At 48.1% G+C, this 27,461-nt stretch overlaps 2 protein-coding genes and 2 long non-coding RNA genes across 10 annotated transcripts in view; 3 read left to right on the top strand and 1 right to left on the bottom strand.

Moving 5' to 3' along the window:
- Positions 1 to 4,278, top strand: part of LOC148111748 (uncharacterized) — a 31,715-nt gene extending 27,437 nt beyond the window's left edge. The window contains exons 2-3 of one of the 3 annotated variants that reach the window (XR_015730214.1): positions 475 to 4,086; positions 4,171 to 4,278. This is a non-coding gene — a long non-coding RNA (uncharacterized LOC148111748). Of the gene's footprint in view, positions 1 to 474; positions 4,087 to 4,170 lie in introns of those variants that run through there. The other 2 variants (XR_015730213.1, XR_015730212.1) reach the window with 2 other exon arrangements.
- LOC148111745 (uncharacterized) overlaps positions 1 to 24,869 on the bottom strand; it is a 37,837-nt gene extending 12,968 nt beyond the window's left edge. Inside the window, exons 1-3 of one of the 4 annotated variants that reach the window (XM_087879753.1) lie at positions 24,689 to 24,869; positions 24,156 to 24,566; positions 3,980 to 5,863 (exon numbers count right to left, since the gene is read on the bottom strand). In XM_087879753.1, coding sequence (XP_087735879.1) covers positions 3,980 to 5,863; positions 24,156 to 24,566; positions 24,689 to 24,697 — 2,304 coding nt within the window. In that variant the 5' untranslated portion in view covers positions 24,698 to 24,869. Of the gene's footprint in view, positions 1 to 3,979; positions 5,864 to 6,088; positions 6,229 to 24,155; positions 24,567 to 24,688 lie in introns of those variants that run through there. The other 3 variants (XM_087879752.1, XR_015730146.1, XR_015730147.1) reach the window with 3 other exon arrangements.
- Positions 9,509 to 13,492, top strand: LOC148111747 (uncharacterized). Of its 2 annotated transcripts, none has more exons than XM_087879809.1 (2): positions 9,509 to 9,654; positions 10,414 to 12,377. In XM_087879809.1, the coding sequence occupies exons 1-2, from the start codon at positions 9,646 to 9,648 to the stop codon at positions 11,752 to 11,754; spliced, it is 1,350 nt and encodes a 449-aa protein (XP_087735935.1). In that variant the 5' UTR covers positions 9,509 to 9,645; the 3' UTR covers positions 11,755 to 12,377. The 2 variants fall into 2 exon arrangements, with proteins under 2 accessions (XP_087735935.1, XP_087735934.1); XM_087879808.1 differs by lacking the exon at positions 9,509 to 9,654 and adding an exon at positions 9,673 to 10,167 and having other exon boundaries at positions 10,414 to 13,492.
- On the top strand, positions 13,594 to 21,923 carry LOC148111746 (uncharacterized). The gene is made up of 2 exons (XR_015730217.1): positions 13,594 to 14,413; positions 17,141 to 21,923. It is a non-coding gene; the product is annotated as an uncharacterized LOC148111746 (long non-coding RNA).
- Positions 24,870 to 27,461: the final 2,592 nt, after the last annotated feature.

Genomic DNA, 27,461 nt, shown 5'->3' with positions numbered 1-27,461 from the left:
CGCCCACAATGGTGTCCCTCTTTACCAATGTTAAAATCTGGTCACCTTAGTTTAAGTGCAACTCCACCTCCACCTCTTTTTATTAGGTGTTTTGAAAAATTTAAATCCTCCTGAGTTTCATCCCACCATGTTTCAGTAACGGCAGCAATCTCATCTTTGCTCTCGTGTTCTGGGACGCCAGGTTCCCTCTGTTTCTTCTTCATACTTTGGGTGTTGATGTGTAGGAGGAGGGATGAGAAGGAGGAGGGATGAGAAAGGAGAAGATGAATCCATGTGTATGTGTGTGTGAGGTCTATGGAGGGGCTGGCAAGGCAGCTGGGGGGGAGGGCCTGGCTGACTTAATCCTCTTACTGTCTCTGGGATGTATTTTGCGGTTATTGTTCATGACGGTTGGATATATTGCCCCCAAACTGTACAGGTGGTACTAACTAGATCTCCAATCAGAATTGAGACAAAAATTTCTGTTCTTGACAGTTGCTGAGCCCCATTTTTTGCCATAATTGGCAGGTCATATCCTACAGTTGTGAAGTGAGTTGTGAAGTTGTTATGTGAATCCTCCAATGACTTTGTGGGACACCAGCTGGGAAGGTTACAAATGGTGATGACGTGACCCTGGGACAGTGCAGCCGTCATAAATACATGCCAGTGGCTAAACGCCTGGATTTTGACCACATGGATGCTGGAACAGTCGTAAGTGAGAAAACTGGACAAGGCCACTTTTTTCAGTGCTGCTAAAACTTCACTAAGTCACTAAGCAAATAGTTGTAGGTCAAGGACTATCTCTACAGTGCTTTAAAAATAATCCAAAATAGCCCCCAAATTGGAACCCACAGAGGTCAAAAAATTTCCTGAAACAATCCGGCAAAACTAGCCCATTTTGGGAGAAAAGCTGTCCAGCTGCCCACAACTGTTTCCATCTTGCAGTTCCACTCAATCCCCAAACTTTGAGAGGGTGGCTGAAGCCCCTGGAGGTTTATCTGTGTCCTCAGGGTCACCCGAGTGGTGCGAATGGTTCTTGCAGTCTGCAATTTTTCCCTCTGGAAATCCATTCCTGCTCCCACACCATGCAAAGGGGGTTCAGCCCAAATTGCATCGCTAAAAGTCTGTAGAGATTCTCCATCATCCAGGTCAGGGTTGTCCCACAGGTGCTTTGCTCAAGAGGCAGCTGGACTTTCTGGTTTTTTTCTTTTGAAGGAGTTTCGCTTCTCATCCCAGAAGCTTCTTTGGTACTGAAGAACTGAAGAAGTTTCTTGGATGAGAAGTGAAACGTCTTCAAGGAAAAATGAAGTCAAGTTGCCTCTTGAAAAAGCACCTTTGGGATGAGGCCTCCTTCGCTGCAGGGGAGGCCCAGGACCAGGACCCCACCTCTTGCGGACCCGAAATAGATCCCCACAGACTGTGACTCCCAACATTCCCTGCGCCAAACTGCAACATCCGGTCTCCTCTTTCGCCGATTCAAGCCGCTTCCCTTGAAATTTGGGATCCAGTCTCCCCCCCCAACCCACAGCTCTGTATTGAGGCAGGCGGAGATCAGGGGCTCTTCTGGGGCTGTGACCTTATAGTAGAATATAAAGGGGACCCAGTTTGGTCCATGGATTAAGGCACCGGGGTGGAAAGCAAGAGACCCAGAGTTCAAGCCCCTCTTTCAGTGCAGCCCACCTCACAGGGTTGTTGTTGGGGGAAGAGAGGAGGAGGGCGCGTTGCACGTTTCATTACTTACTAGGTAACATCATAGTTGCTTGAAGGGTGTGGGGGCCTCAGCGAGCTAAAAAGACCCCTCATTTCAACCCTGAGCTATAAATATTCTTTTATTTTGTTGGAAACAAAGGAAAATATCCCCCCGATTTGTAAAAATAAATCCAGGATTCTAGTAAAAAGGATCCTACAACTCGCAAATGTGTTTTTAAGAAGCATTTTTATGGCCTCCGTTTGATTCAGAACAATTCTTGTTCCTAGGTAGAAGAACTAGGAATTCATGCAGAAAAGGAGACCATCTCCAGTTAAAGAGGAGCTAAGGAGGAGAACCTCCTGCCAATGGTTCCTGCTGGTGAATTTCCTCATAGAAGTCAGTAAAGAAATGATGAAACCATAAAATACATTGAGTGCTTGTGAAGCGCAAACAGAAAACATTGATTCTGGATAAAATTCCACACGTGACCAATTTTTGTGTCAGTCTTTCCCAGCTGGGTTTGTGTCTTTCCTGAAAGTTGCAGATGTATTTAGAGACACTCGGAATACTCTGTTGTGTAGTTGCTGAAAAAGCAAGTTCTCACATACCAAATAAGGAGCCTTCGTCAAGAAGGAAAAAACAAGCATTCTTAACCTTAAAAAAGAGGCATAGACTGTCATGTTAAAAGGGCTAATATGTCATTTTAAGTTAGTCATTTAAAAGCTGCCAGTCCGTGGGTGGAGGGCTACATCGCAGGGCACACTGGCCTGGGCAGCAGCAGCAGCAGGAGCCCCCTCCGAAGGGGGAGGGGGTGGAGGAGGAAAATATGTATGTGTGTCAACTGGAGCATCAGATTTCCAAGGGCTCAAAAAAAATTGAAAAATCCAAATATGCAGGGGTCAGTATTGGAGGGGATTTCCCCCTCTGCTGCAGTTTTCCAAAGTGGCCCCTCAGAAAGGAGGAGGGATGAGAAAGGAGAAGATGAATCCATGTGTGTGTGTGTGTATGTGTGTGTGGGGGGTCTGTGGAGGGGCTGGCAAGGCAGCAGGGGGGGAGGGCCTGGCTGACTTAATCCTCTTACTGTCTCTGGGATGTATTTTGCGGTTATCGTTCATGACAGTTGGATATATTGCCCCCAAACTCTACAGGTAGTACTAACTAGATCTCCAATCAGAATTGAGAAAAAAATTTCGGTTCTTGACAGTTGCTGGACCCTATTTTTTGCCATAATTGGCAGGTCATATCCTACAGTTGTGAAGTTGTTATGTGAATCCTCCAATGCCTTTGTGGGACACCAGATGTGAAAGATACCAATACTGATGATGTGACCCTGGGACAGCTCAGCCGTCATAAATACTTGCCAGTGGCTAAGCGCCTGGATTTTGACCCCATGGATGCTGGAACAGTCGTAAGTGAGAAAACTGGTCAAGGCCACTTTTTTCAGTGCTGCTATAACTTCACTAAGTCACTAAGCAAATAGTTGTAGGTCAAGGACTATCTCTACAGTGCTTTAAAAATAATCCAAAATAGCCCCCAAATTGGAACCCCCAGAGGTCAAACTTTTTCCTGCAACAAATCTGCAAAACTAGCCCAATTTGGTAGAAAAATTGTTCAAGTGTCCACACCGTTTCCCACTCGCATTTCAACTCAATCCCCAAACTGTCCTCCTAGACTCGGTTTGGCTTTTCAAGGAAAAGAAAATGCCATTCTTGATCTTTACCCTGATGTTCTCCTCAATAAAGTTCAATAAAGTTTTGCAAACTCACAAGATATAAATAGGGGAATTCTCAAATTCACAATAAAATGTCTCATCCCACTGAAGAACTTTCCGTCCCAGAAACTCAACTGGTTTCTAATCAGCTAGAAACGATGCCTGACCAGGTTGTGCAGGATTGTCTGGGACACAACACATCCACCTTGTGAACTCCCAAGTCTTTTGTTATGTAATCTAAATGGGCTGTGATTAATGTGTACGTAGCAGATGTATGGGTATATCTATATTCTTTTGAGAGTAGGCCTCAGAATTCCATTCAGTCTAACAATCGGAGCAGCCCTCAACTGCAGCTCTTGGATCAGGGATCAGATGGACAGATGGACATCAGATGGACATCAGATGGACATCCAGACTCATACAAGGCCTCCCGCCCCTCCCAGGACAGCCTGCCCTGCTAGTTGCCATAAGAATGACCGACAGCAGTCAAACTCAGGCCTGGGACCCTGGGCATGGCCCTGGAAGACTAAAGGAATTTATTAAAAGAAAAAAATGTATTAAATTTATTAAAAGTGAAAGTTTTAATTGGATTTTATTACCTTTCTTACCAGGCATTTATGTGCTTCCTCTCCTGTGTGAATCCTTTGATGTTTATAAAGATGTCCCCTGTGACTGAAGCTCTTTCCACACTCCAGACATTTATGAGGTTTTTCTCCTGAGTGGATCTTTTGATGTGTATAAAGGTGGCTCCTCCGACTGAAGCTCTTTTCACACTCAAGGCATTTATGAGGTTTTTCTCCTGAGTGGATTCTTTGATGTGTATAAAGATCTCCACTCTGACTGAAGCTCTTTCCACACTCAAGGCATTTATGAGGTTTCTCTCCTGTGTGGATCCTTTGATGTCTATAAAGGTTTCCCCTCAGACTGAATCGCTTTCCACACTCAAGGCATTTATGAGGTTTTTCTCCTGAGTGGATTCTTTGATGTATATAAAGATTTCCCCTCTGATTGAAGCTCTTTCCACACTCAAGGCATTTATGAGGTTTCTCTCCTGTGTGGATCCTTTGATGTCTATAAAGGTTTCCCCTCTGATTGAAGCTCTTTCCACACTTAAGGCATTTATGAGGTTTTTCTCCTGTGTGGATTCTTTGATGTGTATAAAGAAGTCCCCTCTGACTGAAGCTCTTTCCACACTCCAGGCATTTATGAGGTTTTTCTCCTGTGTGGATTCTTTGATGTGTATAAAGATGTCCCCTCTTACTGAAGCCCTTTCCACACTCCAGGCACTTATGAGGTTTTTCTCCTGTGTGGATTCTTTGATGTGTATAAAGATTTCCCCTCAGACTGAAGCTCTTTCCACACTCCAGGCACTTATGAGGTTTTTCTCCTATGTGGCTCCTTTGATGTGTATAAAGATTTCCCCTCAGACTGAAGCTCTTTCCACACTCCAGGCATTTATGAGGTTTTTCTCCCGTGTGGATCCTTAGATGTGTATAAAGATTTCCCCTCAGACTGAAGCTCTTTCCACACTCCAGGCATTTATGAGGTTTTTCTCCCGTGTGGATCCTTAGATGTGTATAAAGGCCGCTGCTTTGAGTGAAGCTCTTTCCACACTCCAGGCATTTATAAGGTTTTTCTCCTGTGTGGCTCCTTTGATGTGTATAAAGATTTCCCCTCAGACTGAAGCTCTTTCCACACTCCAGGCACTTATGAGGTTTTTCTCCTGTGTGGCTCCTTTGATGTGTATAAAGATTTCCCCTCAGACTGAAGCTCTTTCCACACTCCAGGCATTTATGAGGTTTTTCTCCCGTGTGGATCCTTAGATGTGTATAAAGGCCGCTGCTTTGAGTGAAGCTCTTTCCACACTCCAGGCATTTATAAGGTTTTTCTCCTGAGTGGATTCTTTGATGGTTATAAAGAGGTCTCCTCTGACTGAAGCTCTTTCCACACTCCAGGCATTTATGATGTTTTTCTCCTGAGTGGATTCTTTGATGTTTATAAAGATCTCCCCTCAGACTGAAGCTCTTTCCACACTCCAGGCATTTATGAGGTTTTTCTCCCGTGTGGATCCTTAGATGTGTATAAAGATCTCCCCTCTGAGTGAATCTCTTTCCACACTCCAGGCATTTATGAGGTTTCTCTCCTGTGTGGATTCTTAGATGAGTTTGAAGGTTTCCGTTTCTTTTGAAGGTTTTTCCAGATTCCGGGCACTGATGTTCCTTTCCTCCCTCCTGGATCCTTCGGTGCTTTGGGGGTCTTCCGAAGGAGCCTCCGCCTTCCAGGCCCGTCTCGGGGTCTCCGCCCGTTTCCTCCGCCCCGCATCGGGATCCCCCTGGGCTCCTCCCTCCTACAGCCCTAGAGCCCCCCGGCCTTTCCCGGGGAAGCTGTGCCGGGACGGGCTGGGCTGCACCACGGGGCCCGCCCTCCTCCTCCTCCTCTCGGCTGGCGCCTCTTTCCTGCATCCGCCGCCATCCTCTGTCCTCCTGCAGGGAAGAAAGAGAAGAGGGTCATGGCTGTGTTCCCTTTCCCGCAGGGGAGGCCAGGCCCAAGCCCCCACCTCCCACGGGTCTCCCAGGCATGCTCCAGGGGGACACGGCCTCCTTCCCAGCTTCCTGTGTCCCTCCCCGCCCTCAAAACTAGGCCTCTGGCTCCCAGGCCTCTGGAGAGACCCTCCCGGACTTCAACTCCCAGCATCTCCTGCGCCCAACCTGCATCATGCTGGCTCTGTCACCAATTCAGGCGGCTCCCTCGTTGCCCTCTCTGTATTGATGCAGGCGGAGATCAGGGGCTCTTCTGGGGCTGCGACCTTATAGCAGTCTATGAAGGGGATCCAGTGATTAAGGCACCGGGTTGAAAGCAAGAGAGCAGAGTTCAAGTTTGAATCAGCCGCACTTTCAGTCTAGCCCACCTCACAGGGTTGTTGTTGGGAGAAAAGAGGAGGAAGGTGTCACCATTGGGAGAAGACCTTGTCTTCTTGCAGGTGTTCTCCTTTGTTTTGTTGCATATGTTCTCCACCTTATTTGTAAAAATAATAAAGGCAGGATCCCAATAAATACATAAACTCACTATGTGTGACTCACTCGTCTGTTTTAAATAGCAACTACATGGCCTCTATTTGATGCAGGAAAATTCTTGATCCTGGATGTCAAAATTCGGAATTCATGCAGAAAAGGAGACCATCTCCAGTTAGAGAGGAGCTAAGGAGGAGAACCTCCTGCCAATGGTTCCTGCTGGTGAATTTCCTCATAGAAGTCAGTAAAGAAATGATGAAACCATAAAATACATTGAGTGCTTGTGAAGCGCAAACAGAAAACATTGATTCTGGATAAAATTCCACACGTGACCAATTTTTGTGTCAGTCTTTCCCAGCTGGGTTTGTGTCTTTCCTGAAAGTTGCAGATGTATTTAGAGACACTCGGAATACTCTGTTGTGTAGTTGCTGAAAAAGCAAGTTCTCACATACCAAATAAAGAGCCTTCGTCAAGAAGGGAAAAACAAGCATTCTTAACCTTAAAAAAAGGTATAGACTGCCATGTTAAAAGGGCTAATATGTCATTTTAAGTTAGCCATTTAAAAGGTGCCAGTCTGTGGGTGGAGGGCTACATCGCAGGGCACACTGGTCTGGGCAACAGCAGCAGCAGGAGCCCCCTCCAAAGGGGGAGGGGGTGGAGGAGGAAAATATGTGTGTGTGTCAGCTGGAGCATCCAAGGGCTCAAAATAAGTTGAAAAATACAGATATGCAGGGGTCAGTATTGGAGGGGATTTCATGTGAATCCGTCTGTGTGTGTGAGTGTGTGGGGTCTGTGGAGGGGCTGGTAAGGCAGTTGGGGGCAGGGCTGCGTGAATTAATCCTCTTACTGTCTTTGGGATGTATTTTGGGGTTATCGTTCATGACGGTTGGATATATTGCCCCCAAACTGTACAGGTAGTACCAACTAGATCTACAATCAGAATTGAGACAAAAATTTCGGTTCTTGACAGTTGCTGCACCCCATTTTTTGCCATAATTGGCAGGTCATATCCTACAATTGTGAAATGAGTTGTGAAGTTGTTATGCGAATCCTCCAATGACTTTGTGGGACACCAGATGTGAAAGATACCAATACTGATGACGTGACCCTGGGACAGCACAGCCGTCATAAATACATGCCAGTGGCTAAACGCCTGGATTTTGACCACATGGATGCTGGAACAGTCGTAAGTGCAAAAACTGGTCAAGGCCGCTTTTTTCAGTGCTGCTATAACTTTACTAAGTCACTAAGCAAATAGTTGTAGGTCAAGGACTATCTCTACAGTGCTTTAAAAATAATCCAAAATAGCCTCCAAATTGGAACCCACAGAGGTCAAACTTTTTCCTGCAACAAATCTGCAAAACTAGCCCAATTTGGTAGAAAAACCGTTCAACTGCCCACTCTGTTTCCAACTCGCATTTCAACTCAATCCCCAAAGTGTCCTCCTAGACAAAAAATAAATAAAAAAAATAAATAATCCAAAATAGCCCCCATATTGGAACCCAGAGGTCAAAATCTTTCCTGCAACAATTCAGCAAAACTAGCCCATTTTGGTAGAAAAGCTGTCCAGCTGCCCACAACTGTTTCCAACTCACATTTCCACTCAATCTCCAAAGTTTGAGAGGGTGGCTGAAGCCCCTGGAGGTTTATCTGTGTCCTCAGGGTCACCTGAGTGGTGCGAATGGTTCTTGCAGTCTGCAATTTTTCCCTCTGGAAATCCATTCACACCCCCACACCATGCAAAGGGGGTTCAGCCCAACTGCATCGGTAAAAAGTCTGTAGAGATTCTCCGTCATCCAGGTCAGGATTGTCCCAAAGGTGCTTTGTTCAGGAGGCAACTGGACTTTTTGGTTTTTTCATTTGAAGGTGTTTTGCTTTTCATCCCAGAAGCTTCTTTGGTTCTGAAGAACTGAAGAAGCTTCTTGGATGAGAAGTGAAACATCTTCAAGGAAAAATAAAGCCCAGTTGCCTTTTGTTAAAGGCTTGGGATGAGGCCTCCTGCACGAGCAGGGGGTCAGACTAGAAGACCTCCAAGGTCCCTTCCAGCTCGGTTGTTCTTATTCTGTTAGCCGAGAAGGGAACTTCCTACATACACCTAAAAACAGCTTGAGAAGCTCACTGGGCTCCAGCATCAGATCCCCTCAGGTCTTTGGTGCAAAACAAGAAGAACATTAAAAGGATGTCAAATTGCGGCCCCTTTAGCTCTCGCCTGCCTGAGCGTCCCTCTACTAGATCTCCACCCACCTTCCCCAGGGAGGGACCCTGGATGGGGGGGGAAAGCCAGAGACCCGGGGGGGCCCCCAACCTCCAGAGGGCAACGGAGGGAAAGGTTTACCTTTGAGGGGGGTCAGCAAAGGCTGAGAGGCCCACATATTAATGGGGGGGTGTCCTGGGGGGATTTCTCCCCCTCCTGCAGATTTGCAAAGGGGTCTTTTGGGGGGGGGGAGCTTGAGGGGGGGTGTCGCTGCTTGGAGGCCACGGAGGAGCCTGGCTGGAGCCCCCCAGGAGGAAGGGGAGACCCCTCAGCCCCGCCTGCCTGGGTGCCCCCCCCATATTTCCACCCCCCCCCGCCTTGCCTAGGGAGAGACCCCGGTTGGGGGAAGGGTGGGAGAGCCAGAGACCCAGGGGGGCCCCCCAACCTCGGCCTGCCTGAATGCGGGGGGGGAGGGGCGGAGGGGGAGAAGAGGGACCCCAAAGATCAAAGGGAAAATCCCACCCCCCGCCTCACCTGAGCGCGAGAACAGAAAGTGAGTCGGCACCGCGCAGGCGCTCTCGGTGACTGAAAATGGAGGATGCCGATTGGTCGCTCTGGGGGACGGCGGCGATTGGCTGGAGGACTCCTTGGGGCGGTCCCTCCAAAGGAAGGGTGCCCCCCTCCCCCGCCCCTCGCTTATGGATAGACCTCTGATGGTGTGGGGGGGGGAAAGTCGCAGCCGCAGAAGGGCCCCCCAACCTCCGCTTGCCTGGATGCCGGGAGGGGGGAAAGCAGAACGGACCGCAAATTTTAAGCGGCCCACCTCCACGTGGAACCAGAACAACCCTGGGCAACGCGCAGGCGCACTCTGGTTCTTTGAGGGAAGGTGGACGCTGATTGGTTGCCCTGCGGAGGGCGGCGATAGGCAGGAAGACTCCTGGGGGGCGGTCCCTCCAAAGGAAGAGGAGGAGCTTCTGGCAAAAAGGGCGCGAAACCTCCACTCCCGGAAGCCAATCGGGCAAGGAAGGAACTCCCTGTATCGGCGATCAGAGGAGCCCGGATGATGGAGGTTTGGCGCAGGGGATGCTGGGAGTCGTAGTCTGGGAGGGTCTCTTTCGGGTCCGCAAGAGCTGCCCCCCCCCCCCCCGGGGGAGCATTAGGCGCCATCTAAGAAAATGAAGTTGAAGGTTGAAAGAAAAAAAGGAGGTTCCACATTTAGGCAAGGAAAACAAAATGCTCAGGGAGAGTATAGGTGGCAGCTCACTCAACAGTGGTGACTCTGAGGGGGATCTTGGAGTCCTAGTGGACAATCACTTAAATAGGAGCCAGCCGTGTGCAGCAGCTGCCAAAAAGGCCAACACAGTTCTGGGCTGCATCAACAGAGGGAGAGAATCAAGATCACGCAAAGTGTTGACACCACTTTATGATGCCTTGGAAAGGCCACACTTGGAAGAATGGATCCAGTTCTGGTCGCCATGATGTAAAAAAGATGTGGAGACTCTAGAAAGAGTGCAGAGAAGAGCAACAGAGAGGATAAGGGGACTGGAGGCTAAAACGTATGATGAACGGTTGCAGGAACTGGGTATGTCTAGTCTGATGAAAAGAAGGACTAGGGGAGACAGGATAGGAGTCTTCCGATATCTCAGGGGCTGCCACAAAGAAGAGGGAGTCAAGCTATTCTCCAAAGCACCTGAGGGGGGCAGGACAAGAAGCAATGAGTGGAAACTAATCAAGGAGACCTCCAAGGTCCCTTCCAACTTTTATTCTATTTTATTCCCGTGTGGGGAAGGGGATGGAGCCGTGACCCACCTCTCTTTCCCTCCTGCAGGAGGATGGAGGAGCCCGGCGGAGGAAGGAAGGAAGCATCGCCCGAGAGGAGGAGGAGAGCGGGCCCCGCAGAGCAGCCCTGCCTGGAGACGGCGGGGAAAGGCCGGGGGGCTCTGGGACTGCAGGAGGGATGAACCCAGGGGGAGCCCGGGAAAGGCAGCTGCCTGGAAGCCGATGCGAGTTGGAGGAAACGGGCGGAGACCCTGAGACGGGCCTGGAGGGCAGAAGCTCCTTCGGAAGACCCGGGAGACCCCAAAGGATCCAGAAGGGAGGAAAGGAATATCAGTGCCCAGAATGTGAAACATCCTTCACAAGAAATGGACATCTTCAAAGGCATATAAGCATCCACACAGGAGAGAAGAAATACAAATGCCCAGAATGTGAAAAATCCTTCAGGACAAATGGTCTTCTTCAAAGCCATCTAAAAATCCATTCCGGAGAGAAACCTCATAAATGCCTGGAGTGTGGAAAGAGCTTCAGGCATTTGGGAAACCTTTATAGACATCAAAGGGCCCACTGGAGAGAGAAACTGAATAAATGCCTGGAGGGAGGAGAGTCCTTTGGAAGACTCAGGAATCTCCAAAGAATCCAAGAGGGAGAAAAAAAGTATCAGTGCCCGGAATGTGAAAAATCCTTAAAAACAAATGGACATTTTCAAAGGCATCTAAGGATACACTTGGGAGAAAAGAAATTTGAATGCCCAGAATGTGAAAAATCTTTCAAAAGAAATGGACATCTTATAAACCATCTAAGAATCCACTCAGGAGAGAAACCATATAAATGTCTGGAGTGTGGAAAAAGCTTTGTTGTTGTTGGACACCTCAATCAACATCAAATGATTCACTCAGGAGAGAAACCTTATAAATGTCTGGAGTGTGGAAATAGCTTCAATAGGAGGGGAAACCTTTATAAACATCAAAGAATCCACTCAGGAGAAAAACCATATAAATGTCTGGAATGTGGAAAGAGCTTCAATAGGAGGGAACATGTTCATACACATCAAAGAATCCATTCAGGGGAAAAACCATATAAATGCCTGGAGTGTGGAAAGAGCTTGAGGCAGAAGAGAAGCCTTAAGAGGCATCACAGAATCCATTCATTAGAGGAACCAGATAAATTCCTGACGTATGGAAAGACATTCAATCAGAGAGGAAACTTTTATAAACATCAAAGAATCTGCTCAGGAGAGAAACCATATAAATGCCTGGACTGTGGCAAGAGTTTGTCTTCAAAGAGAAACCTTTATTCACATAAAAAAATCCACAGAAGAGCACGGTCACTCATGCCCTTGTCACCTCCCGCCTGGACTATTGCAACGCTCTCTAAATGGGGCTCCCCTTGAGGAGCACCCGGAGGCTCCAACTGGCGCAGAGTGCGGCCGCACGGGTGGTAATGGGAGCGACATGGTGTTCCCATGTAACAGCTCTCCTGCACGAGCTGCACTGGCTCCCGGTGGTCTTCCGGGTGCGCTTCAAGGTTTTGGTTACCACCTTTAAAGCGCTCCATGGCTTAGGACCTGGGTACTTGCGGGACCGCCTACTACCACCAATAGCCTCCCACCGGCCGGTATGGTCCCATAGAGAGGGGCTCCTCCGGGTGCCGTCGGCCAAACAATGCCGACTGGCGGCCCCCAGGGAGAGAGCCTTCTCTGTGGGGGCACCTACTATCTGGAACAAGCTCCCCCCAGAGATACGGAGGATCCCGGATCTGCACACCTTCCACCGCGCTTTAAAGACCTTATTTCACCAGGCGGGCCTGGCCTAATTTTCTCCCTCTTTCATAAAAGATTTTAATTTTTAAATATCTTTTAGTATTTTATACATTCAATTTTAAAATTGGTTTTAAATAGTTCGGGGTTTTAAATTTGTCGGAGCCAAAATTATTTAGTTTGATTTTATTCTACTTTTAAATTTTGTATGGATGTGTTTTATTGTTTGGCTGTGCACCGCCCTGAGTCCTTCGGGAGTAGGGCGGTATAGAAATCAAATAAAATAAATAAATAAATAAATAAAAACCATGTACCGTATATATGCGTGTATACGCTGAGTTTTTCAGCACATTTTTTATGCTGAAAAAGCCCCCCTCGTTTTATACTCGAGTTAGGGTCCCACTCGGGTGAAATCTAAAATTTTCGCTACCGGTTCTGTGGGCGTGGCTTGGTGGGGGGGTGTCCTGTGACTGAGTGGGCGTGGCCAACTCGATGTCACAGCCACACCCACTCAGTCACAAGAACCCCACACACACCACACCACGCCCACAGAATCTGGTAGGAAAACTTTTTTAATTTCTATTCTTCCACCTGCTCTCTCTTCGCTTTGGGTTGGAGACAGGGCCGCGCCATTCCCCGAGGCCCCAGAGCCGCCACCTGCTCACCACTTGCCTCAACCAGGTAAGGGAATGCACCATTCTCCGACACCAGCCTTGCCCTGGAGCCGCCGCCCGCTCGTCCTTCGCCACGCGACGTTTCCTACTCCTCACTTTTCTCCTGCAGCTGGCTGTCAGGGTAGGCAAGTGCCCGAAAGTTACCAGAGTCGCTCACTCTCCTTCTTGAATGTGCCGCCACCAACGCCGCCCTGTTCCACGCGCCAGCTGCACACGCGCACACCCAACCTGCCGATGATGAGTGAATGAAATTTACACCACAGTTTTTTTTGTTGGGAATAGTTATGGATTGTACTGTGATAGAGACTAAGTTGGTTTTAAATCTAATAACAGCAGCCAGGCTACTGGTGGCCCAGTATTGGAAGAAGGAAGATCCACCTACTATTGAGAAATGGACAATAAAAGTTGCGCATTTGGCAGAGATGGCGAAAATTTCATCATATCTTAAAGATCACTCAAACGAAAGATACATATCGGAATGGAGAAGATGGATTGACTATATTCAAAACAAGTATCAGACTAAGAAGTTTCATATAGCTTATGAATGAAACATCTTTAATCTTTAATTTATGTTTATAGTGCTTTGAGTTATAAGGAGTTAAAGACCTAGGGAGAATCTGAAGTCAACAAATTGTTAGCATACTTTAGTTTTATGTTTGTGAATGTTATACCCTGTGCTTGTTCTAGGAAGTCTAGGGAGGGGGGTGGGTGGGCAAGGGGGGTGGGATGGGGTGAGGGTGGAGGGGGGGAGAAAATGTTTGTATCTTTTATAAAACTTTTCAATTAAAAAAAAGAGCGAGCGACTGGTAACTTTCGGGCGCTTGCCTTTTCTGACAGGCAGCTTGCGGGAGAAAGGTGAGAAGTAGGACACGCCGCGTGGCGAAGGGTGAGCCAGCGGTGGCTCTGCAACAAGGCCAGAGTCAGGGAATGGTGCATTCCCTGACCAGGTTGAGGCAGGCAGTGAGCAGGCGGTGGCTCCGGGGCTTCGGTGAATGGCACATCCATGGCCCCTGGCCTCTGACCCAAGGTGAAGGGCGAGTGGGCAGTGGCTCCGGGGCAAGGCCGGAGTCCCTTTCTGGGCATGTCACTTCTGCCTGTTGGGCCACTTCCAGGAAGTAATGACTTTTAGGCGGGTGGGCGGACCCTCCAGCTGCCATCCCATTTCCCACCCTAGGCTTATACTCAAGTCAATAAGTTTTCCCAGTTTTTTGTAGATTAGGTGCCTCGGTTTATATTCGGATCGGCCTATACTTGAGTATATACGGTAAATGCCTTGAGCGTGGAAACAGCTTTACCGAGGATGGAGACCTTCATTAACATCAAAGGATCCACATGGGGGAAGAAACTACAAATGTGGCTGAGCGTGGAAAGACATTTAGTTACGATGTATGTCTGAGGAATTGAATTGAATAATTTGTTTAGCCAAATGTGAAATTTGTCTCTGGTGCAGAAGCTCTCAATGTACATGTAAAAAAACACAAAAATGATAACGGAAGGGACCTTGGAGGCCTTCTAGTCCACCCCTCTGCTCAGGCAGGAAATCCTCTACCGTTTCAGACAAATGGTTGCCCAATCTCTTTTGAAAAGACTTTAGTGATTGAGCACAACAACTTCTCTAGGCAAGCCATTCCACTGCTTAATTTTTCTCACTGTCGGGAAATTTCCACTGAATTCCAGGTTACTTGTCTCCCTGGTTATTTTCCGTCCATTATTTCTTGTCTTCCCTTCTGGTGCTTTGGAAAATAGGCTGACCCCTCCCCTCTTCCTTGTGGCAGCCCCTCAGGTATTGGAACAGTGCTATTGTGTCACTGCTGCTCCTTTTTTTCACTATCGTCAGGATAGAGAATCAGAGGGACCTTGGAGGTCTTCTAGTCCAACCCCCTGCTTAAACAGCAGAACACTGCAATTTGAAAGAAGTGGCTGTCCAGTCTATTCTTAAAAGCCTCCAGTGATAAAGCACCTACAATTTTTGGAAGGCAAGCTGTTCCACTGGTAGATTTCATATAATCATGCCATGGATACGGTGTCACTAAAATAGCAATTGGATTTAGGCTTATATACCTCCCCATAGTGTTTCCCAGTAGCTGGCGAGAAGCTTTCTGTAAGTGTTGGAAACTATCCTACTTTCACTGCAGCTGCACAGGAGCACTGCAGCGCTAAAACTTTCCAAATTTCGATCCCAAAGGAATATATGGGTCCTCTATTTTGGACGCGTTCTATAGAGGTATATTGGTCCCAAGAATTGTCCTATTGTGCACCGTTTTGCCCAGTGTGAATCAAAAGGCACAACCCAAAGCAAATAATCCAGGCTCACTGCTGTGTTTATTGAACGGTATGTACCGCAGTGGCTGTCCTGCAACAGAATAGTGGGAGACTCCACTGCAGACCAATAGGTATATTTATACACTGCAGAAAAGAGGGAAAATATTAGAGAAGGTGATGAGTACGTGTTCTTAAGTAATGGATCTCAGGTTGCTTTTCTGTTATCTACTATGTTCTTAGAAGAAGAAACACTTGGATCTTGAGATTCAGGGGTTGCTACTGGAACCTTGTGGGGAAACTTACCAATTTCCATTTTGCCCACAGTTCTTTCCATGCGCCTGGAAATTTCTCTCCTGGGTTCATTCTTCCCTTGAAAATAAGGCTCTTGACCCGCCTTCCATACATGCTCATAGGCTGGTGGGAGGGGGGTTAGGGTGTTCCTTGAGCCACGGGGGGGGGGGCTTCATTTTTAATATAATAAGAGTTTTCCCCATGTATTTTTCCTCTTTTATTTTTCCCTTTTGTAAGCCACCCAGTGTCATTAGCAGTTGGGCTGCTCTCCAAGTTTAATAAAAGGAGTCCTACCTAAATAACTGGGTACGTGTCTCAAATTTCCTGCCCTTGGATATCCCAGAGCACCACCCTAGAGGATCCTGACTTCTCTTTCAGCTATGCAGGACATGATCTGTAAAACTATTTCCAAGGTGGCTTCTCATCCTGGAGTCGTGATAGTGAAATGATTGGGGTGTAACCACCACTTCGTGATTGCTGATAACTTGATTCCATCTTCTCCGGCGTAGATGGAAAAATGTAAGCATTCGGTTCTTTAGGGTTTGATGCTTCAGCTGCTGAAGGTGGACTTAGTTTGTGGGAACTGTTCAGAAGTAAAATTAGTTGCGAGTCAAGGCAGCTGAAGTTTAGTCTGAAACCAGCACATGAAAATAGTCTTAAGAGTCTTCTTAATAGGTGGCTCTTACACTTCTAGGATAGAAGAAGGAAAGTGGTGTGTTTCATGTTAGGAACCAGAGTTCGATGGATAAAAAAAAAAAAATCCAGAAAATTGGGGTTTTATTTTGTTTCATATAAGCAACTTGGCTTCCTTACTAATCCCGTGTTCTGTCCCTGTCTCACACACTCACTCAAACAGCCAGCCGAGGGTTAAATAAACTTCTTCCTAACAATACTGATAAGGAACTTGGCAGAAACTCTGTAACTGCCTGCCAAGCATTTCTTTACTCCGATAACAAAACATAAACAAAATACACACAGTTGGTAATAGTCCAAGAGTAATAAAATCCAAAACGTCCAAAGGTACAAAGTGACTCGCCAGAAGATTTAGCTTTGTCCGTCACAGAGTCCGAATGGCCACCACACTCCCTTTTATAGCCTGTGGGGTGTGGTCCAATGACTCAGCTTAATCTCTGGCATGCCTCCTTTTCTGCTGCGCATGCTTATCCCGTCGGCGCTAGCGTGGGTCCAACCATAATGTTTCTTCGTCATTCTCTGACAGCTCGGAAACACCTGGCTCCTGGCCAATCTCTTCCCCTTCGGGAGACACCTGAGGCATTGCCAGAGAGGAGGGGCCTGGAGAGGAAGGCCTGGCCATCTCCTCTCCTTCATGTTCAGAGCCTTCTTCCTCCGATAAGATAGGCTCGGAGGACGGAGCCACAACATGCCAATAGCTTAATAATCCAGAGTTTGTTTCAGAGAACAGAAATCACTGACAAGTGACTTATAAGCTTGGCAGAATTCATAATCCAGAAATTGTGCTTATTTTGAGCAACTTGCAAAGTGAGAATTCCTTCCCTGAGCAGAATGTCCTAGAAATCCTTTTATCACATTATTGTTGACTGAGTTCTTTTCTGAGGCTCATGAAGGGCTTGGCCTACGCGCCGTCTCTGGGCAGCCTTGAATTTGGGAAGAGAAGAGACGTTCCTTCTCTATAAGCCTCTCTGGTCGATTCCCTACTTTACCTCTCACAGTTCCTCATCACAGAGCAAAAGCTCTCCCAACCACAATGATCCAGGAATAGAAATAATAATTTTAGATATAAAGAATTGCTCTCTCTCCTTTGCTCTCTGTAGGGATTAGTATCCTGAACTCGGGACGTTGGTTCCTCTGGATAACTTTGAACATCAGCTCACGGATGTCCTACACACCAAGCCTCCTCCCCTCATCTCCCCCCCTCCTCCTGCAAGAACCATCCTTGAGAAAAGGCCTAGAGCAGAGGAGGAGGAGACTGAGGCAAAGTCTAAGGAAGGAAGTGAATTCACAGCAAGTTAAATGGAGTGTGTGAATTGTAAGCTTCATCGCTAATTTAAAATGACACATAAGCCCTTTTAACATGGTTGTCTACACAATGCATTTTTTCCCCATCTTAACCAAGGCACTTTATCTGGTATGTGAGAATCAATGTTCTACGTGCACCAATGCCAGCAAATGTCTGTAGGAGGCGAAGAAACCAATCACTCAAGCTGCCCATTTAGCACAAAAGGCAAAGCTCTTTGGATGTAGGTTGCATTCTGTTCAGGGAAGCGCCACTCATTAACGTAGCTCTGGGTGAACTTCCCATCGCATTCCCTTTGGGTTGCCCTGCTGTTTTGTGTTTTCTTCCATCATCCCAGGTGAGCTCCCTCCATTATTTCTGCTTAGGTGAGGCACCTTTTCCTGACACCATGTTGTTAGATGGTGCCAAGTTTAAGGACAGAAAGAGAGAGCGAAATTTTCTCCTAGAATTTTGAACTTGATTGAATTACCAGCAGGGTTGATCTCCTCTTGGGACAGGCAGCACTGCAGCACTGGCTTTAGGCCAGGCAGAGGGAGGGCTGGATCCTGTGTCAGAGCAGCCCTCAACTGCAGCCCTTGGACAGGGATCAGGCAGGGATCTCGTCCACAGCTGCCCAGTTGAGAATCCAACATTCCTGAACCACTGACAGATGGACATCCAGACTCATACAAGGCCTCCCGCCCCTCCCAGGACAGCCTGCTCTGCTAGTCGCCATCAGAATGACCGACAGCAGTCAAACTCAGGCCTGGGACCCTGGGCATGGCCCTGGAAGACTAAAGGAATTTATTAAAAGAAAAAAATATTAAATTTATTAAAAGTGAAAGTTTAATTGGATTTTATTACCTTTCCTGCCAGTTATATAAAGTTGAATCTGGTTTTCCCATTGACTTTTCTTGTAGGAAGGTCACAAAAGGTGACGAGACCCTGGAACACTGCCGTCATAAAAAGGAATCAGTTTATAAGCATCTGAATTTTGATCATGTGACATTAGTGTGAAAAAGAGCCACACGTCACTCTTTTCAGTGCCATTGTAACTTTGAACAGTCACTAAATGAAGTGCTGTAAATCGATTACTAACTATCAGGTTATTCTCCCATTTTGATTCGTTGATAGTTATAAAGACTTCCGGTCTCCCAGAAACTTTCCATACTCCAGTCACTGATATGGTTTTACTCTTGTGTGAAGCATTTGATGTCTATACAGAGAACATCTCCTATCGAAGCTCTTTCCACACTCCAGGCATTAATGTGGTTTTTCTCCTGTGTGGATTCTTTGATGTTTATAAAAGTTTCCACTGTGATTGAATGTGTTTTCATACATGAGGACTTCATCTGGTTCCTCTAATGAATGGATTCTTTGATGCCTATTAAGGCTTCTCTTGTATCTAAAATTCTCTCCACATTCCAGGCATTTATATGGTTCCTCCCTTGAATGGATCCTTTGATGTTTATGAAGGCTGCTGCTTTGACTGAATCTCTTTCCACACTCCAGGCATTTATGAGGTTTTTCTCCTGTGTGGATTCTTTGATGTGTATAAAGGTGGCTCCTATGACTGAAGCTCTTTCCACATTCCAGGCATTTATGAGGTTTTTCTCCTGTGTGGATTTTTTGATGTCTATAGAGGGTGCTCCTACGACCAAAGCTCTTTCCACACTCCAGGCATTTATGTGGTTTTTCTCCTGTGTGGATTCTTTGATGTTTATAAAAGTTTCCACTGTGATTGAATGTGTTTTCATACATGAGGACTTCATCTGGTTCCTCTAATGAATGGATTCTTTGATGCCTATTAAGGCTTCTCTTGTATCCAAAACTCTCTCCACATTCCAGGCATTTATATGGTTCCTCCCTTGAATGGATCCTTTGATGTTTATGAAGGCTGCTGCTGTGACTGAAGCTCTTTCCACACTCCAGGCATTTATGAGGTTTTTCTCCTGTGTGGATTCTTTGATGTTTATAGAGGGTGCTACTATCACCAAAGCTCTTTCCACACTCCAGGCACTTATGAGGTTTTTCTCCTGTGTGGATCCTTAGGTGAATCTGAAGGTGTCCATTTCTTTTGAAGGTTTTTCCACATTCCAGGCACTGATGTTTCTTTCCTCCGTCCTGGATCCTTTGGGGATCTCCAGGTCTTCCGAAGGACCCTCCGCCCTCCAGGCATTTCTTTAGTTGTTCTCCAGAATGGATCCTTTGATGTTTATAAAGGTTTCCCAACTGACTGAAGCTCTTTCCACACTCCAGGCACTTATAAGGTTTCTCTCCTGTGTGGCTCCTCTGATGTCTAGAAAGGGTGCTGCTTTGACCAAAGCTCTTTCCACACTCCAGGCATTTATGAGGTTTTTCTCCTGTGTGGATCCTTTGATGTTTATAAAGGTTGCTGGTATGACCAAAGCTCTTTCCACACTCCAGGCATTTATGAGGTTTTTCTCCTGTGTGGATCCTTTGATGTTTATAATAGTTTCCACTGTGATTGAATGTCTTTTCATACATCACGACTATATCTAGTTCCTCTAATGAATGGATTCTTTGATGCCTATTAAGGCTTCTCTTGTATATAAAACTCTTTCCACATTCCAGGCATTTATATGGTTCCCCCCCTGAATGGATCCTTTGATGTGTATAAAGGGTGCTCTTATGACTGAAGCTCATTCCACACTCCAAGCATTTATGAGGTTTTTCTCCGGAATGGATCCTTTGATGTCTATAAAGGCTGCTCTTATGACTGAAGCTCATTCCACACTCCAGGCATTTATTCAGTTTCTCTCCTGAGTGGATCCTTAAATGACTTTCAAGATGGTCGTTTCTTTTGAAAGATTTTTCACATTCCGGGCACTGATATTTCCTTTCTCCTGTGTGTATGGTTAGATGCCTTTGAAGATCTCCGTTTTTTTGGAAGGATTTTTCACATTCGGGGCATTTGTGCCTCCTTCCTCTCCTGTTGATCCCTCCACCCTCCAGGCACTTATTCGGTTCCTCGCCTGAGTGGATCCTTTGATGTTTATAAAAGTTTCCGCTCTGATTGAATCTCTTTCCACACTCAAGGCATTCGTATGGCTTCTCTCCCGAGTGGATCCTTTGATGTTGATCAAGATTTGATGTCCCGTTGAACTTCTTTCCACACTCAAGGCATTGATATCGGTTTCCAACTAAGTGGTTTTTTAGATGGTTTTCAAAATATCCATTTGTTTTGAAGCATTTTTCACATTCCGGGCATTCGTATTTCTTCTCTCTTGAATGGATCCTTTGATGCCTTTGAAGATTTCCATTACTTTTGAAGGTTTTTCCACATTCCGGGCACTGATGTTCTTTTGCTTCCTCCTGGATCGTCTGGGGCTTTTGGGGTCTTCCAAAGGAGCCTCCGCCCTCCAGGCCTGTATCGGGGTTTCCGCCCATTTCCTCTTCCCCGCATCGCCCTCCAGGCAGCCACCTTTCCTGGGCTCCCCCTGGGCTCATCCCGCCTGCAGCCCAGGAGCCCCCCGGCCTTTCCCCACCATCTCCCAGGGAAGCCGCGGCGGGACCAGTCAGGGCTGCTCCACGGGGCCCGCTGTCCTCCTCCTCCTCTCGGCTGGCACCTCTTTCCTGCATCCGCCGCCATCCTCCGTCCTCCTGCAGGGGAGAAAGAGAAGAGGGTCACGGCTGCATTCCCTTCCCCGCAGGGGAGGCCCAGGGCCAAGCCCCCCCGCCTCCCACAGGCCTCCTGGGCCTGCTCAGAGGTGGGATTCAGCCAGTTCGCACAACTTTGGGAGAACCGGTTGTTAACTTTCTTTGCAGTTAGGCAAACTGTTTGTTGGAAGAAATTATTAGGGTAGAGAACCATTTGTTAAATTACTTGAATCCCACCACTGGGTCGGCTCGAAGCGGACACGGCCTCCTTCCCAGCGTCCCATCCCCCTCTCTGCCCTCAAGACTAGGCCTCAGGCTCCCAGGCCTCCGGAGAGACCCACCCGGACTTCAACTCCCAGCATCCCCTGCGCCAAACCTACATCATCCTGGCTTCTCTGCTGCCGATTCAGGCGGGTCCCTTGTTGCCCGTTTTAGTTCCGGAAGTGGAGGCTTCATGCCCTTTTCTCCACTAGTTCCGCCTGTTCCTTTGGAGGATCTGCCCCACGGAGTCATCCTGCCAATTACCGCCCTCCCCAGAGCAACCAATGGACGTCCGCGTTCATTCAATAACCCAGATGGTGACTGCGCGGTGCCGAGGATGTGGAAGGGGGCAGGGCTCCCCTTGAACTTTGGGGTCCAGTCTCCCCTCCCCCCCACCCGCCGCTCTGTATTGAGGGAGGGGAAGGTCAGGGGCTCTTCTGGGGCTGCGACCTTATAGCAGTCTATGAAGGGGAGTCACTTGGGGCCAGTGATTAAGCCTCTGGGTAGAAAGCAAGAGAGGAGAGTTCAAGTTTGAATCAGCCCAACTTTCTGTCTAGCCCACCTCACAAGATTGTTGTTGGGATAAAAGAGGAGGAAGGTGTCACCATTGCTAGAAGACCTTGTCTTCTTGCAGGCTTTCTCCTTTGTTTTGTTGCATATGTTCTCCACCTTATTTGTAAAAATAATAAAGGCAGGATCCCAATAAATACATAAACTCACCATGTGTGACTCACTCGTCTGTTTTTAAATAGCAACTACATGGTCTCTATTTGATGCAGGAAAATTCTTGATCCTGGATGTAAAAATTTCGGAATTCATGCACAAAAGGAGACCATCTCCAGTTAAAGAGGAGCTAAGGAGGAGAACCTCCTGCCAATGGTTCCTGCTGGTGAATTTCCTCATAGAAGTCATAGAAGTCATCATAGAATGATGAAACCATAAAATACATTGAGTGCTTGTGAAGCGCAAACAGAAAACATTGATTCTGGATGAAATTCCACACGTGACCAATTTTTGTGTCAGTCTTTCCCAGCTGGGTTTGTGTCTTTCTTGAAAGTTGCAGATGTATTTAGAGACACTCAGAATACTCTGTTGTGTAGTTGCTGAAAAAGCAAGTTCTCACATACCAAATAGAGAGCCTTCGTCAAGAAGGGAAAAACAAGCATTCTTAACCTTAAAAAAGAGGTATAGACTGCCATGTTAAAAGGGCTAATATGTCATTTTATGTTAGTCATTTAAAAGGTGCCAGTCCATGGGTGGAGGGCTACATCGCAGGGCACACTGGCCTGGGCAGCAGCAGCAGCAGGAGCCCCCTCCAAAGGGGGAGGGGGTGTAGGAGGAAAATATATATGTGTGTCAACTGGAGCATCAGGTTTTCAAGGATTCAAAAAAAGTTGAAAAATCCAAATATGCAGGGGTGAATATTGGAGGGGATTTCCCCCTCTGCTGCAGTTTTCCAAAGGGGCCCTTCAGAAAGGAGGAGGGATGAAAAAGGAGAAGATGAATCCATGTGTGTGTGTGTATGTGTGTGTGTGTGGGGGGTCTGTAGAGGGGCTGGCAAGGCAGCTGGAGGGGAGGGCCTGGCTGACTCAACCCTCTTACTGTCTCTGGGATGTATTTTTCGGTTATCGTTCATGACGGTTGGATATATTGCCCCCAAACTGTACAGGTAGTACGAAGTAGATCTACAATCAGAATTGAGACAAAAATTTCTGTTCTTGACAGTTGCTGCATCCCATTTTTTGCCATAATTGGCAGGTCATATCCTACAGTTGTGAAGTTGTTTTGTGAATCCTCCAATGACTTTGTGGGACACCAGCTGGGAAGGTTACCAATACTGATGACGTGACCCTGGGACAGCACAGCCGTCATAAATACGTGCCAGTGACTAAACGCCTGGATTTTGACCACATGACCACAGGGATGCTGGAACAGTCGTAAGTGTGAAAACTGGTCAAGGCCACTTTTTTCAGTGCTGCTATAACTTCACTAAGTCACTAAGCAAATAGTTGTAGGTCAAGGACTATCTGTACAGTGCTTTAAAAATAATCCAAAATAGCCCCCAAATTGGAACCCACAAACTTTTTCCTGCAACAAATCTGCAAAAGTAGCCCAATTTGGTAGAAAAATTGTTCACGTGTCCACACTGTTTCCAACTCGCATTTCAACCCAATCCCCAAACTGTCCTCCTAGACTCGGTTTGGCTTTTCAAGGAAAAGAAAATGCCATTCTTGATCTTTACCCTGATGTTCTCCTCAATAAAGTTCAATAAAGTTTTGCAAACTCAGAAGATACAAATATGGGAATTCTCAAATTCAAAATAAAATGTGTCATCCCACTGAAGAACTTTCCCTCCCAGAAACTCAACTGGTTTCTAATCAGCTAGAAACGATGCCTGACCAGGTTGTGCAGGATTGTCTGGGACACAACACATCCTCTCCACAACTGCTGGGAAGAGGCTCTGCGGTATCCGAAGCAGCACATTAGATTCAGTCAGTTTTCTTCCATATGAAGAAGTATCCACCTTGTGAACTCCCAAGTCTCTTGTTATGTAATCTGTATGGGCTGTGATTAATGTGTACGTAGCATATCTATGGGTATATATATATTCTTTTGAGAGCAGGCCTCAGAATTCCATTCTTTAACTTCAAAGTCTAACAATCGGAGCAGCCCTCAACTGCAGCCCTTGGACAGGGATCAGGCAGGGATCTCGTCCACAGCTGCCCAGTTGAGAATCCAACATTCCTGAACCACTGACAGATGGACATCCAGACTCATACAAGGCCTCCCGCCCCTCCCAGGACAGCCTGCTCTGCTAGTTGCCATCAGAATGACCGACAGCAGTCAAACTCAGGCCTGGGACCCTGGGCATGGCCCTGGAAGACTAAAGGAATTTATTAAAAGAAAAAAATGTATTAAATTTATTAAAAGTTTTAATTGGATTTTATTACCTTTCTTGCCAGGCACTTGTGAGGTTTTTCTCCTGAGTGGATGCTAAGATGCCTTTGAAAATGGTCCTTTCTTTTGAAGGTTTTTCCACATTCCGGGCACTGATGTTCCTTTGCTTCCTCCTGGATCCATTGGATCTTTGGGGGTCTTCCGAAGGAACCTCCGCCCTCCAGGCCTGTCTCGGGGTCTCCGCCTTTTTCCTCCTCCCTGCATCGCCCTCCAGGCAGCCGCCTTTCCCGGGCTCCCCCTGGGCTCCTCCCTCCTGCAGCCCCGGAGCCCCCCGGCCTTTCCCCGCCGTCTCCAGTGGAAGCCACGCCGGGACCGGGCAGGGCTGCTCCGTGGGGCCCGCTCTCCTCCTCCTCCTCCTCTCGGGCGGCGCCTCTTTCCTGCATCCGCTGCCATCCTCCGTCCTCCTGCAGGGGAGAGAGAGAAGAGGGTCACGGCTGCCTCCCCTTCCCCTCAGAGGAGACCCAGGCCCAAGCCCCCCCCTCGTGCGGACCCGAAAGAGACCCTCCCAGCATCCCCTGCGCCAAACCTGCATCATTTGTCACAGATCGAAGCAGCTTCCCTCGTTGCCCGTTTTGTTCCCGGAAGTGGAGGCTTCGCGCCCTTTTTCCTCCACTAGTTCCGCTTTTTCCTTCGGGGGATCCGCCCCTCGGAGTCCTCCTGCCAATCGCCAACCTCCCCAGAGCGACCAATCGGCGTCCGCCTTCCTTCAATCAGGCCCACGGCGCCTGCGCCCTGCCGAGGGGGTTGCTGGTCCTGCGCGAAGGTGAGGCGGGGGGGAGGTCTCCCTTTGATCTTTGGGGTCCGGTGTTCTCCCCCTCCCCCCATCCAGGCAGGTGGAGGTTGGGGGCCCTTCTGGGGCTCTGACTTTCCCTCCCCTCCCCCAACCCACGTCTCTCCCTAGACATGGCGGGGGGAGTGGAAATGGGGGGGCACCCAGGCAGGCGGGGCTGAAGGGGCTCCTGGGGGTCTCCAGGCTTAGAGACCGAGGAGGCTCCTCCCTGCAGCTCCTGACCCCCCTTTCCCGCCTCTCCCCCCCCAAGGACCCCTTTGAAAATCTGCAGGGGGGAAAATCCCCCCAGGACCCCCCCCATTAATATGTGGACCCCCTCAGCCTCTGCTGAGCCCCTGAGGTCGAAGCCTCCAGGAAGGCCAACCTTTCCCCCCCCCCATTGCAGCCCCCCCAGCTCTGCCCCCCTCCCCTTAAATGCCCCATAGCTGGAGGACCCCCACCGCCTTGGGTTGGTGGGGGGGCTTTTCCTATTTAAATCCTGGGCCCCAAAGGCTGGAGGGGGTCCTGGCCCTGCTCCTCTCTTGCACTGCAGCTTCTCCTGGGCTGGGAGGGGATCCTGATTGAGCAACTCCAAAAGTTTTTAAACTTTTATGCCCCCCCCCCTCCCTCTGGCCAAGAGCAACTTTTTAAGATATGACATCATTTTAATGTTCTTGTTTTACCTGGGGTTTTAATGTTGTTTTTGCAGTAAATACCTGGGGAAAGGTGATGCTGGAGCCCAGTGAGGTCCTCAAGGGGTTTTTAGGTGCATGTAGGAAGTTCCCTTGTCAGCTAACAGAATAAGAACAACCGAGTGGGAAGGGGCCTCGGAGGTCCTCTAGTCTGTCCCCCTGCTCAAGCAGGAGGCCTCATCGCAAAGGTGCTTTTTCAAAAGGGAACTGGGCTTTATTTTTCCTGGAAGATGTTTCACTTCTCATCCAAGAAGCTTCTTCAGTTCTTCACCACCAAAGAAGCTTCTTGGATGAGAAGCGAAACGCCTTCAAAGGAAATCCAGCTGCCTCTTGAAAAAGCTCCTTCGGGACAACCCTGACCTGGATGATGGAGAAGCTCCAGAGACCTTCAGGAGGCCTGATAGTGGGAATATGCTGCCTTTGGAGGATCTGGGATGCTCTTTATTGGCTCTTTATGTTATTTTTCTACTCTTATTAAAGCACGTGTAGTTGTATAAATGTCATACTTACATACATTCCCCACACTTGAAATAAGGTATTCAATTCTGGGGGTCCGAGAAGCCGAAGCCTGGGGGCAAGAGGGGGGGTGGCCAGTTGGGGGGGGGGCAACAGCTTCTCTTTTATCATTCTCTGCCCCTATTTTCAGGCCATGAGCCTTGACTCTGGGGCCAGAAGTACGGAAGCAATTGGGAAGACTGGCTTGCAAAGGCCTCAAACGCTCCTGGCAGCTGTTCACACGTAAGGAGGGCTCGCATGAAAGGCACCGTGGCTCTTGGCGGGACAGAGGCCCACGAGTGGAAGTGGTGGAGGGCTCCGTCTCTGTAGCAGAAGGGAGAGTAGCCCCCGGTGCCATCCTTGCAGCCGGCAGGAGAAGTCTGGAAGCCAAGGGAGGCATCGTTGCCCCAGGCCTTCCACTGGGAAAGAGGCGGACTGGGTCATCGCCTGAAAGGACCTCAAAGAGGACTCGGTGGGACCGGAGGCCCCGTTCACACAACATGCTTCCCACTCCTGGCCTTGCGCATCCTGAGCCCCGGCTGGGTTCACAGGCTGCCTGCAAGCAAAGTTAACCTAAGAGCAGCCAAGCTGAGCAGGCCATGCAAATGCAGCCGTGGGGGCTTCCCTTCCCGGGGGATGCATCTCGGGGGGAATCGGCTGGGGAGCCATCGAAAGGACCCTCCTCCCCCCAGGTGAGTCTCTTCCTGGGCTGCTTTGCGGGAGACGATCATGGCTTCCCTATTGCCCCATTAATCAACCCTGCGAGGTAGGACAGCCCCTCGACTGCAAAAAACAATAACCACAGTTAACTATCGATTCAGGTTTACTCTTGCTTCAGGAAAAGGACCATTTAGGACTTCCGGTTTGCTGCTTGTCCCCGCTGGACACTCCTCCGGGATCGTCGAACCCACTGCCTGTAAGAGCCGCCTTTTTCAGCGGAATGGCGGCTCGAAAAAACTCCGTTTCCATTAGGAAACGGAGATAGAGCTGGCTGGGGTGGGTAGAGTCCTCTGCCTAATCCCAAAAGTTTTTTATTTACTTTTGGGAGGGAGCGGAAGAGACTCCCCGTATCCCCAGCCGATGCTCCGGGCTCTGGGAAATCTCTGCTACACGCAGAGCTAGGGGGCAAAAGCAAGCCTGTAAATCTGTCAAATAAATTAATTAAAGAAGATATGAGCTGGACCTTTGATCCTGAAGCGCAAGTATTCTTTTTATTCTATTTTGCCTAAGAAGTGAAGTGAAGGGGAAAAAGTTTTTTTTAAAATGGCGATTGCTGCTGCGGCTTGAAGAGAGGCTGAAAGGGAAACTCCTTCCGTTTTTAATTACAAAGTAGCGGAATGAAT

This window comes from Pantherophis guttatus, chromosome 16 (genome assembly GCF_059756535.1).
Source record: "Pantherophis guttatus breed Tessera chromosome 16, ASM5975653v1, whole genome shotgun sequence".
NCBI classification, from domain to species: domain Eukaryota; kingdom Metazoa; phylum Chordata; class Lepidosauria; order Squamata; family Colubridae; genus Pantherophis; species Pantherophis guttatus.
This window is presented reverse-complemented; position numbering and strand designations above follow the sequence as displayed.